We start from the raw sequence: 12,171 nt of genomic DNA, 5'->3' as shown, positions 1-12,171 counted from the left end.
AAGAGTGGGTTAATTCTGAAATAACTGATTATATGCCGTGTATTCCTTTAAAGTTGATGTTTTCTTATGATACAAAGATTTATATTTGAGTCTACTACGTAAAGACAAAAATGCATTCATATTTCCTAAATTTTCATGTATTTGTTTGGTCAAAAATGGCCGAAAATGGCCAAATTCAATGGATCCGTCACCATGGCAACCAGGTGCACGTGGGAAACTTCTGACACCATATATGCTGGTTTTGTGCCAAGGTACACCTGTGGTGCAAATTTCATCAAAATTGGAGATATGTCGTTTCCAAGCCCTATAGTAAATTTTTTGGTGCTTACAGAGAATGCATGTTAAAACTTTTACACTTTAATTCAGGGCCAACTTATAAAGTAAACTATTCTAGTAAAAATCCAGACTATGTAATGGAGAATATAGCTAAGGAAGAGGACCATCATTATCTGGACGTCGCCAAAGGAACAGATGGTTAATAAAGTATTTGTTTCTTGTGAGCAAAACATGTTAATTTCAGAAATGATAGCTCTTAACATTTTGAAGAAACCAAAAAATCTATCCTGTATTTAATGCTATAAAAGCATGATTATTTCCTTTGTTTTAGAAGGTGTTCATCAAGAGGATCAAGAGCAAACCTCAAGGTAAGCAAATAAAAACGCATACATAAAATAAAGAAATAATAATTAATATTACATGTTTGAGTTAATCTTTTGATAAAAATATAGATATATTTAACATTTACAGATCCCAGTATGATGAACTTGACAATTACAGACAAGAAAATGTTTATGCTAAAGTAGTGGATGATAACGCAGGTACATGCATTTCTGTGCTCCATGTTTTTTCATACTGTTTTAACCTGAATTGAACATTTAATTTAGTCAAGAGTAGTATCAATTAATTTTGTTTTAAATTATATGCTGATTCTATCTGTCTCTCTTTTAAATGCATGTATACTTTAAAAAAAAAACGAATATTCGAATCAAAATGTCCTTTTCGAATAAGAACTCACCGAATGAATATTTGAATGTTCGTTGACATCCCTTATTTTAAATTATCTATTTCATTCAGTTTGATGTGCCAAAGATATATACCAGTTTTCGATCTCACTTTAATTTCATTTTTAATGAAAGGGGAAAAAAATGAAGGTATCCTCTTAGAACAATTTTATATTGGAAAAAAAAATCATGTTTTAAAGAAGACATTTAAGAGTAGTCATATATACGATACTCGTGACTGTCAAGTTTTTTTTCATATTTGACTTTTAAAAAAAAGTTTCTTTAAGAAAAATAAACTGATGTCAAGATTTTCATTTCAGTTTAACCACTTAACACAAATATATATCATTTTCTTAGATAAGAACAGAAATCTTGTATCCAAGATATTAAACATTTATTCAACTACAAATAAGCCACCACGTTTAAATTAGAGTGGTCCCATACTTGCTGATTAAAGAACAACAGACAAAACAATATGCAAAAAAATAATTATTTCGCATAATTCTAACCGTATGAAATATGCTTAAGTGAAGAACATTTATCATAAATATGCATATTGAACAACAAATGTGTTAGGAAAATGGTTTCGAATAAATGTTCCAGTGCACATTTTAATTTATTTTCTATGCAAATAATTGTGTATACAAATAGTGACTGCATTTGAAAGGGTTGTAAATGCTATTTAAATTGAAAATTCTAATTGAAGGATTCAACATTATATACCTCTTCATATCTTGACTTTTTATTCAATTCCAATATTATATTTTTCAGAGCATTATACGAATACAGCATAGTTTAATTGTATCTATGCGTCAAAAAAACACAACGTGCACTATGGACGGCCTCTTACAACAAAAAATATCAGTGGCGTTGATATTTTTAAAAAAATGAATCAAGATTTGTTTGCATTAATATAAAAAAGGCTACATAATTATATTACAAAAAAATCTAAATATGTATAAAAAAATCTTAATATGTATAAAAAAAATACAAATATATATCCATGTTAAAAATAATTTAGCTAAATAATTTTCAGACATCTATAGACGTTGTACAATTTTCATGATTTTCTGGAATACTTATTGTTTTCTGTATCATTTATTTGTTTATGTATATACTGCAGTCAACACTGAAAATAGTGAGGTTATTAATAGTGTGGAAAAACAATACATTGTGTTCATCTCATTAATTAGTTTACTTATCAATAGAGTTGCCTTTACTTGGGAAGCTTTCACACCTCTCAGGCCCAAATCTTCATAATTCATTTAGCATCTGGCTTCTGTAAAAGAAAACAAATGATCAGACATATTATACATATTGTCAAAAGATCAACTAGAGTACTAGTGTGCTGCATAAGGCATAAATCATACTACAAGCGAATATCTGTGGTTGTCTACTGAGTTAATATTGTTTTATCTTAAAATAAAGCTGCATACATATTCATCAATTTGTATTTTATTCGTTTTTTGTTGTTGCATTTTTTAGTATTTTCAAAACATTCTTACTATCAAATGTACACCAAACATGGCATGATCGTCATGGACAAAGGTTTTCTCCGCCGATCTCAAGGAACCGTTTGCCTCTATCCCCACACAATTTTCAGGTTCCTTCACTGACTCCAGGGCTACGAAGTTCTCTGGATCAAGAACCAATAGAAACAGCGTATCCAACCTATCGTGCTCCTTTTCTTCGGGCTAAAAGTTGTGTCAACCATACACCATAGGTAAGAAGGTTATGTTAATATGAATTTATTTTATTTCTTTAAGTAAATCATTTGCAGATAAAATGATACGTTATTGAATATAAAAACCAGAAAGTAGTACTAGTATTCTTTAAATATTTGTTTTTCTAGTTTATTTTAATAATGAAAAATGATATTACAAATAATGACAGAACAAATTGACAGAAAAATATACTATTTATGTAAACTTGTCTGTAACTGTGTTTCCACAGTGATACATGTAATACCAAATCTGTACTCACCACGTGAACAATTTTAGTCTCTCCGTTACTTATAGACAGGAAATTAAAGTTATTATGAAGGCGAATCTCCATGTTGTGCTTTTCATTTATAACTGTCCAGACAGCTGAAACGGCATAGTACAGTGTAAGACTGTAAATACGTATCCACAGTTATTAAAAAATATAGAAAGCTGACTTTTACGTAATGTGCGTTATAAGATTAAGTTTGGGTAGTGTTTCATTTAAAGAACAATGAATTGATTGACAAACACAGGATGCAATGCTACCCATCCCCACCCCCAAAATCGAAAATAAGCACAGAATAGAAAACATCAAAAAAGTCCTCCCTTTCCCAATAATTTTTCTTATGACATAAATAAACAAATTTAAAAGAAAGTATTACCATTCCATTCTTTTTCTCCTAGGTCTCCCCGGCCGTCCACTTTGAGTTTACCTACACGATCCTGCACAATCCTTAGAGAACGCCCACTTATTTTCGAGACTAACTGTACCTGGTTGCCCGTAACAAAATGGCTCTAAAATCAAGCATTGAATTTATTGCAGACCAAAAGTCTTAATGTATTCATTAGTTATGTTTACCTAGAAATATATCTTACCAATAGTTTCCCTTCTGGAACAGAAGTCTTTTTCTCAACTTCTAATTCATCTTCTACACCATGTCCAATCTTCTTAGACAAAACTTCGTATGGATCGACCTAGATCACATTATTGAATTAATCCAATAAGTCGGTAATTATCTTATTAAACAATGAGAAATATATCATTAGTTTTCGTGGATCCCTATTATACATATATTTCCGTTTGTTGATATTTATGAATACACGAAATTACATCTTCATAAACCTGTAAAATATCAACAATCCACGAATATTGACCCCCATGCATTTTGATGATATCAAAGTCATTGCATTCAAAATAAAACTATATACAGGGAAATTTTTGCCCCGTTTTATTTTCACCCCCTTTCGCTCTCTTCATGGTTGGGCGAATTTGAAGAACACAGCTTAATTTCTAAAGCAGAACTATGACAAGGCGAATTTAAAACGTAAAATATGTTTATGAATAAAGTATGTGTGCAATAATACCTCCAAAAACTTTCTTGCAAAAATAGATATGTACTTACCTCCTCCGATGGATAAGTCAGCTGTTTGTCGGACGACTTGGCCATCGTTATAACCTAAAAACAAAAAAGAGAGATCGTTTGTGCAGCTGAAAGGAGATTGGTGTTGGGTAAAGAGAATACTTCTCCGAATGCTGCGGATCGAAAGGTTAAAGCTTAAAACATAAAGCCAAACAATTAGGTTTTTAGATAGATTTTCAATTACAATTGTTTTTAGAGTGATGTTTTGACGAAGGTAATTGGTTATAGTTTAACGCTTTGGAAATTAATTATATACTGTCGAAACTTGTCTTTTGCAATTTAATGCAAAGTTTTGATCATTTCATCTTCCTTAATTTTATAAATACATGTATTTCATATTTTATCATATGACAGCTGCCACGTGCAACAAAAAGAAGTTGAATTGTAATATTGCGACCTGTCCTTTCTCGATTCAGTATGTTTGCAATAACCGTTTGCAGGCATTATACAGGTCTTTGTGTGAATGCAAAACATCGTCACTAGTATCAATATTCAGCAGTATATACATGATTGTGTAAGTTCCCAGAGCTTTGGTGATTGTCTGGAAAATGAGGATGGGTGATCAGAGGGGTCGTTAATGAGATTTTTCCAGATCAGTGATCTACAGATCCACAGTCTATATCAGACTACACAAGATAACAGTGTAGTGTTGCACCCTGCACATGACCCAATCCGAGCACCATACTTAACTTAGGATATTGATTTTTTACCTCCTTCGGAGTCATCAATACAACATTTTATAATAGCTTTCAAAATATCTCAATGAAATAGTTTATTTCGTGTACTACTGCATTCCATTATACGTAATGTATATTTTATAAAAAACACAATTATAATGGCTATATGAGAAACATAATTATTAATGCTTAATAGAATAAACTAGATCTTTCTGGAATGATATGCTTATCATAGCACTGCATTTGTGCAAGACACCTGAACTTTGAAGTGATAAAAATGCAGGCATTTAATTTCTTGTGTACAAATGTAGTAATTTCAGACTCCATCGGTTTTTATTCATATTTAAAAAGCATCATGAATGAAAGTTTACATTCTTTTTTTTTTCATTTCTAGAGAGTTTCCAATGGAATCAAAGTTAAAATATTAAATACATATCTCTGAAATTGTCTAGCTATTTATAGTAGGTACTACTTAAAAAAATGTTTTAAAAGAAGTATTTGATTGTTAGTAAACACTTACCTCAGTAGTTTTCCTGATAACTTGGGATGATTACACCAGTTCTAGAAGGCTCATTTAAATACCACGAGTTTATTGAACTTTAATGGCTAATTGTCAAAGAGTCATGCTGGCACTTGTTTATTTTTAACAAAGAACAAGTATACCTAAACAGAGGCCTTAGGTCCATGTAGCTCATCTGCATAATCTTGTTTGTAATGATCTACAATACTGAAAAAAAGTACTTCAATGTCGATTTGGCATAAATTTACATATGATAAACTAATATAACTTGATTTTTTCTGCAGAATGTTAAAACTATAAGCATACATGTCTCTTTTTACGACATCTTCAAACCATAAATCCTATCAAATACTAGTAGCATTCTAGTTTAGTTTAGGTATTTAGATATTCCTTGTCCGTTTAAAAATAGTAAGTTCCATTTCCTTGGGTATATGTCGACGCAATATTTTCTCAGTAAACCTGAAACAGAAGACACCAAAGAGCCTGTCACATCAATCTGTTCATATTTTGATGTTTACTGACTATAGACGAGAATGGCAAACTAATGAATAAACCGTAAGAGAAACGGGATGATTTAAGATTTTTACATCGTTAACAGCCCTTATTTATGTAATAATATTCCACCTGCATATGCTGTTAGTGTTTCCCAACTGATTCGATACTCAAAAGCACGCTCTGAGTACGCTCGGATTTTAAATAGAGGCTGACGTCTGACAAATAAGTAGATTTTACATGGATTTTAGCAACCCATTTCAAAGTTTGCTTTTTGCAAATTATTATGTCGTTATATAATGACCTAGATTAGAAATTTAGCGTATTGTTGGGCAGTATTTTATCTAAATTAATCCTTGACATATGTCAGCTCAATACTTTTATAATAAATTAGACTACTAAGTACTTCGTATACCTATCAATACATAGAGCTCATGGCGGAGGCTGTTCCATTCTAGGCACCTCATCTTTCTAAGGGGGAGGGGGTGTTGCTTTGTCCCTGTTCACGATTCCTTTTGTTAACTACATTTATTAAATTAAATTATCATTGTTCGTGACACACAAAAATAATACTTCAAATTATTGCATCTCAATACGCCAAGTGCAATATGGACCAATGCACAAAAGTTTATAGACTAACATCTTGAAAAATTATGAAATCAATTTACATGTATATCAAATTTTTTTTATTTTAATATTGCTCGACTGTTCCTTAGCCAAGCTGTACGTTGATGTGAAAGTTGTTGGTCTTAAAATCTAAGCTTTGTGTGACAAGAGTGGGTTCGATAAAATCCCTAAATACATGTTCAATGAAGCTGGGTGCCGAGCATAGCTCTAAATTTGAAGCCATTCCCCTGTATTTGCATCGTCGGATACCCAGGGGTGATGTCATCTTTTACTCATCGCGTGGGTATCCGGTGATGCTGTATTAAACGACGTCTGTATTTGTTAGAGTGAAAAGTTTTCCGATTGGAAATTCATTTAATAATTTTTTAAATATATAAAATACCATTAGGATAGAGAACAATTATAATATTCAAACTTAAATTATGACGGATAATTTATAAACTTACATCATAGAAGACAATTTCTTTATTTATTTAACATCATAAATGAAAATTCAAAAACTAATATGACAGAGGAGATGACAATGTTTAAACTACCATTATAGATAACTGTTCTGTAGTTTTACATTCTTTGCAAGATTGTTTTACTCTTATGAGACGTCACCGTACATGCCACGTGCAGGTGAAAAACTTCAAATCAAGACTCTTACTAGGTACTCAGGGCCATTCTTTATCGCGACAAGGACCCTCTACACTTTAAAATGTCTCGCCAGAAATACCTGCAACTTTCATTTTACCTATCTTTTTCTGACTCAGGTTTTTCGAGGTACATGTATTATGTGAAATATATGGAGATAACAAACCGTACTCAAGCTCAGAAGTCAGTAAAACGGTACAAAATAGAAGCAGACAAAAAACGGACCTCCAAAACATCAGAGGTGGGATCAGGTGCCATGGAAGAGTGAGCATCCTCTGCCGACCGGAAACACTTGCCGTGTGCTCCTTGTCATGATCGGGAAATAACGGAAAAATCCGTCGTCAATTCACTGTGTAAATAATGGACAATTATATTTGCTGACAAGGTCATCGTATCGACCATAGAACTTACGAAATGATGACTTTGAAGATGACTGCTGATGTTCTTGTTTCATCAACTTGTTTGTCAATCATTTATCTCGTTTTAGAATTTGTACATACGTGGAGGCTGCTCTTGCGTATCGAATCAACTGAGAGATATGAATCCCATATACAGGTGATTGGGATATATTGCTGCATATGAGTAAGGGAAGATGACGATAGAAAAGATAAAGTCATCACGTTTATCATAAAGCCTTGTTGTTACATTATTAATAAGGTTTTTTTTCCACTAAAATATTCAAATATGAAACAGATTGTCAGTCCCTCTGGTATCTTTTAAATCTCGCAGGGATGTATCGTGTCGACATAAGAATGGAAATAACCATTGTTAATTGACAGTACGTCGTCGACATATCTAAATGTCGAGTTGAAGGCAAGAGGAAATGTTTTCTTCTTTTCACGTTTAAGATTTTGCATAAATTCTGCTTCATATGAATAAAAATAGGTATGCTAATAACGGAAGCGATTGGTACCCATGGGAATTCCAGAAGATTATCCAAAACCACATAGATATTGTCAATTAGAAACTCGAGCATCTTTTTAATATCATCTTCAGAGTTCTTTTGTGTACTATCAGAATATTTTTTTTTATCAAAATAATTTTGCAAAATGACAATGTAAGTAAATTTTCGAGTTACATTTTTATTAATGTTAATAAATTGAACGAACTATTTAAAATAACTTTTTATTACAGTTATCGAAATGAATGCAATTTATTTAATTTAAAGAAAATGCTTTCGTTATGTTTTTCAAACGAAAGCCCTTGCAAAAATTTTAAATTAATACTGCGGTATGAAAATATTGAAAAGTATTTCCCTCTAGATCCTCTTGGTCTGACTTAAAACTTCTTTAATTCCTCTAACTTTTCAAGTTTATATATTTTGATTTATAACTATATAGCAAACATTTATTGCTATGAAATTCGAGTGTCCTCTTGCAGTGTATATTACGCTGTCTCTCGAGTTGGAATGAACCGATGTTGCCTAAGGTTATGTTAAGGAATGAATGACTTTGTACATGTGCATTGTTTAAGCATCTTATTATTTGGTTTTTAAAGAAATAATTTGTTAACAATGTTATTAATTTAACAGAATATATGATAACTAGTGCGATCCCGCCATTGGTTACAAAAGAAACAAGTGTTCTTAAAGGGGGTGACAACAAGGAGTTTTGAATAGAAATCCTTTGTTGCTAACAACAAGGACCAAATGCTATGCGTTGTAGATGTTCTTAATATGACATAATGCATTGTATCAACAGATGGTATATATTTAATGATATTTAACAAAGAATGAGGTGTAACGCACTTTCCAATTATTTTCAACACCAGTACTAGAATCTGAAAATGTCTAGATCAATACCTCCAATTCCATTTTCATTGCAATTTCTCTTATGTTTTGTCTATATAAAAAATATAATAGCAACAATTCTCAGACAATAAACAAATAATGATATAATAATATTTTCGTATATACTAAATTTTATATTGAAATACTTATTTCATTACATTTTGTATCTCCAGATCATACTCATATACATTTCTCTTGTCTGATAGAAACAGCTTCTTCCTTTCACAGTCTATTACAGAACATCTATAATCCTCACACTCCGGGTCCCCAAGACACTGCTCAAACGTGCGCCCTCCTAAATCAACAAAAACCACCTCCTCCATACCCACTACGATCCAGCCCAGTCCATAATTGTGAATATTTATACAAGAATCTACGTCATTAAGGCGCCATTTTTCAGCTTGAAATTTATCCCAACTTACAATAGAACAGGTGTCACAGTTAAAAAATATAATGTTTTCATTTTTATCAAACATAAGGGTATCTGGCGTGTATCCTAATGTTGGTTTGAAATCAATGGTTTTTAGAGTCTCAAACTTGTCATTTTTTACTACAAAAGTCGTTAATTTAATTAGAAAAAGCACATTTCCATCACTAAAGATATCATAGTGCATGCCAGTCAATTCGAATTTTTCCTCTAAACTTAGTTTCCCTTTGCTAAATAGATAGTAACTAACCAAAGTATTGTCCATCACGAATATTTTATCTCCTTGTAAACTTGTAAGACTGTGTGAATCGTCAGAAAGGATTTTACTGGTAACGTGAACAAAATCAGGGGTAAAAATTTTAAGCCTTGTATTTGCTGTGTCCATAATCGCAAAGCGGCCATTGGAGATCAAAGTCATGTCGGCTATCTTCCACGGTTTACAGTCGGATGGTAAAGACGATGTGTACTTCCTGAAATACCGAAGAAAAGTTAGTTTTTCACTGTGTTTTGGGTTTCTGATGTCCTTTAAGCCGCTTCTTCTATGAAACTCTTCTGTAGGAGTTTGAACAATGGCAATGGCACTCTCCATTCTAACTGAAATCCAGTAAAATTTTATATGTACATGTATTATGTATATGATTGTTCTAAATTAACTATGACGTAATTGAATCATTTAGGTTGATAACTAGAAAAAAGGAGCTGTAGAAGTTTACCTGTTCTCTGGTTGTTAGGTTCAGTTACTTTTAATGCGGTATGTCACAGTGAAAGTGTCCGCTTCCCGAGCGTTTGTGAATTATCCTTCCAAATGACAAAACAACTGACAAGTTATTTAAATGTATTACCTATTTAGTTCACACAAAATGCAAACAGAAAAAAAAACACATAATCTTATCTTTTCTTTTTGTTAAAATGGCAAAACAACCAGTCCAAGTAGAACGAAGTTCTAATAAAAGAACAGGAATTCATATATTCTCTTGCTGCGATAATTCCTGTTTAAATATTTTTCTTTTTAAGTGGATTATGCTCCCTTTAAAAGTTTAATTGCATATATATACCAACTGACTTAATTGTTTTTTTTTTGTTGTTGTTTAATTTTAGAAACTCTTATTTCAGTGACTGGGTCAATGAATGATTTTCTGGTGCATTATTAGATATTGTCAATGTGTACTTGATATTTCGTCTACACCTTAAGTCTTTTAATAATCTTCCATTGTTTTAACATTTATTAAGCAAATGAGAGTAAACATTTCATAGTGAAGAAGTTTTACATTTGTAGGGAATCTAGCCAAGTAGACTGATTAAAATTCAAGAGAATTGGGTTAATTCGGCAGACATACCACTATGCATGTATACTAGTAACTTTACGTACAGTCAGGTGACGTGGGTCACCGAAGTGCCTGTACATGTATCCACTGCAGATTATATTAAAAATTTCACCGGTCACTCTAAATAGTTATTAATAAAATAATACTAGTTGAATCTAATATGTTTTCAGTCGAACAAAGAGGGGGGTTTTAAAGGGGGATTAAAACAATATGATGTAACACATAATATTAAATAGGTATCATTAAAAAGAACAAGATGTGTGTGTGAGACACTGATGCCCCGGCATAGCTATCCTCGCAGTACCAGGGGTCACGAATCAACCTGTTTCTATGGGACCTCTGGCGAATTTCATTCAATAGTTCATGGGCTGACTTTAGCGAGTTCTTTCTGACTACAAAAACTTGATTGTTTGTCTTTACCCTCAATCCATCACAAGGTCATTCTATAAACTTTTTTTTAAGTGAGTAAAACTCAGAAGTCAAGGTTAACAGGTCAAAAGATTTACACTCGTGAAAAGATTTTGTCAAGATGAAGACATGTGAAATATGAAAAACCCTGACACCAAATGTTCAAAAATTATGTCAAAGGTTAAAGTTGCGCAATTTTTTGCAAAAGAGGGTCAAACTTTCAGGCCAAGAGGTCAAATATATATGTTGGTTTGACGGGACAAAAACTATATATACCCCTGAATCTTTGTTTAAGTTAGATCGAACATTCTCTCGTTAAAATTATATATTTCTGTGCAAAGCGTTAGTCTAAAGTCAGTTTTATTTCTCCGCTCATACTGTATATTGGGGTTCTTGCTCATTTTACACATACAAAAAGAAAAATTCGGGTGCGTCGATTTACTCAAATGGAACCCAAATGGAAACAAATGGACCCAAATGGAAACTCAAATGGACCCAAATGGAAATCAAATGGAATATAAAATATATATATATTATCGTATATTAGTCTATTATATGTATTATCGTAGTTTATTACTTTATATTTAAAATAATAAAAATATGAACTTACAGTTTCTAATGGAGTTTTAAATTAATTAATTAATATTGACGTTGCGCACGGTGTTGGTACACATTGACGTTACGTCAAAATAACGTAATAAGTCATAACGTTGTTATAATGTTTTGAACCTTATTCATGCATAATTATCTAAACCTTAAAATTAATTTCATTTTTCAAAAATATGCAAATAGAATAAAAGGCCCCATAATGTTCAATGTTTGAACCTTCTATTCGAAATATTTACGTGTTTATAAATTATCTTTGAGTATCAATTTATTGTAAAATTTTGATTACTGAATTGTCAAAGGCATTCAGTGAATAGCATTTATCACTCTTTCTATTTTTTTTTTTTTCTCACTTTGTACTGTTCGTCCAAAAGAGAAAACACATAAGTAATTTTGCCTTTCAACCTCTTTATTTTTTTTTTTAGCTAGGTCATTACAAGTTTTCTATTTCTAAAGGCCTATAGCGGCCGCATGCGCCTTGGATGTACAGATAAAAAAAACCTGAAAGTTAACATTTTCATACTTCCTACGTTTCAATG

General features: G+C 31.9%; 2 protein-coding genes and 1 long non-coding RNA gene across 3 annotated transcripts; 1 reads left to right on the top strand and 2 right to left on the bottom strand.

The window, feature by feature from the left end:
* The first annotated feature begins 359 nt into the window (after positions 1-359).
* Positions 360-1,821, top strand: LOC134250778 (uncharacterized). Its single transcript, XR_009988599.1, has 4 exons — positions 360-474; positions 608-644; positions 748-818; positions 1,773-1,821. It is a non-coding gene; the product is annotated as an uncharacterized LOC134250778 (long non-coding RNA).
* Position 1,822: 1 nt separating this feature from the next.
* LOC134250766 (uncharacterized) lies at positions 1,823-5,421 on the bottom strand. Its single transcript, XM_062733122.1, has 7 exons — positions 5,323-5,421; positions 4,108-4,161; positions 3,581-3,679; positions 3,367-3,499; positions 2,985-3,088; positions 2,507-2,695; positions 1,823-2,280 (listed from the first exon to the last, which is right to left on the bottom strand). The coding sequence occupies exons 2-7, from the start codon at positions 4,150-4,152 to the stop codon at positions 2,263-2,265; spliced, it is 588 nt and encodes a 195-aa protein (XP_062589106.1). The 5' UTR covers positions 4,153-4,161; positions 5,323-5,421; the 3' UTR covers positions 1,823-2,262.
* Positions 5,422-9,012: 3,591 nt separating this feature from the next.
* LOC134250754 (uncharacterized) lies at positions 9,013-10,092 on the bottom strand. Its single transcript, XM_062733112.1, has 2 exons — positions 10,007-10,092; positions 9,013-9,887 (listed from the first exon to the last, which is right to left on the bottom strand). Exon 2 carries the CDS (start codon positions 9,880-9,882, stop codon positions 9,013-9,015), a length of 870 nt encoding a protein of 289 aa, XP_062589096.1. The 5' UTR covers positions 9,883-9,887; positions 10,007-10,092.
* Positions 10,093-12,171: the final 2,079 nt, after the last annotated feature.

Source organism: Saccostrea cucullata, unplaced genomic scaffold, assembly GCF_032062105.1.
Source record: "Saccostrea cucullata isolate Sc308-1 unplaced genomic scaffold, CSIRO_AGI_Scuc_v1 ctg21220, whole genome shotgun sequence".
Taxonomy (NCBI): domain Eukaryota; kingdom Metazoa; phylum Mollusca; class Bivalvia; order Ostreida; family Ostreidae; genus Saccostrea; species Saccostrea cuccullata.
The sequence above is the reverse complement of the archived record's forward strand: the minus strand, read 5'-3'. Positions and strand labels throughout refer to the sequence as shown.

What these genes read in the sequence shown, in the direction of transcription:
- LOC134250766 (XM_062733122.1), bottom strand. Translation starts at nt 4,152, where the DNA reads ATGGCCAAGTCGTCCGACAAACAGCTGACTTATCCATCGGAGGAG. An exon ending in TGACTTATCCATCGGAGGAG is followed by an intron (nt 3,680 to 4,107) that starts GTAAGTACATAT and finishes AATGTGATCTAG; the next exon opens with GTCGATCCATACGAAGTTTT. An exon ending in AGGAGAAAAAGAATGGAATG is followed by an intron (nt 3,089 to 3,366) that starts GTAATACTTTCT and finishes ATGCCGTTTCAG; the next exon opens with CTGTCTGGACAGTTATAAAT.
- LOC134250754 (XM_062733112.1), bottom strand. Translation starts at nt 9,882, where the DNA reads ATGGAGAGTGCCATTGCCATTGTTCAAACTCCTACAGAAGAGTTTCAT.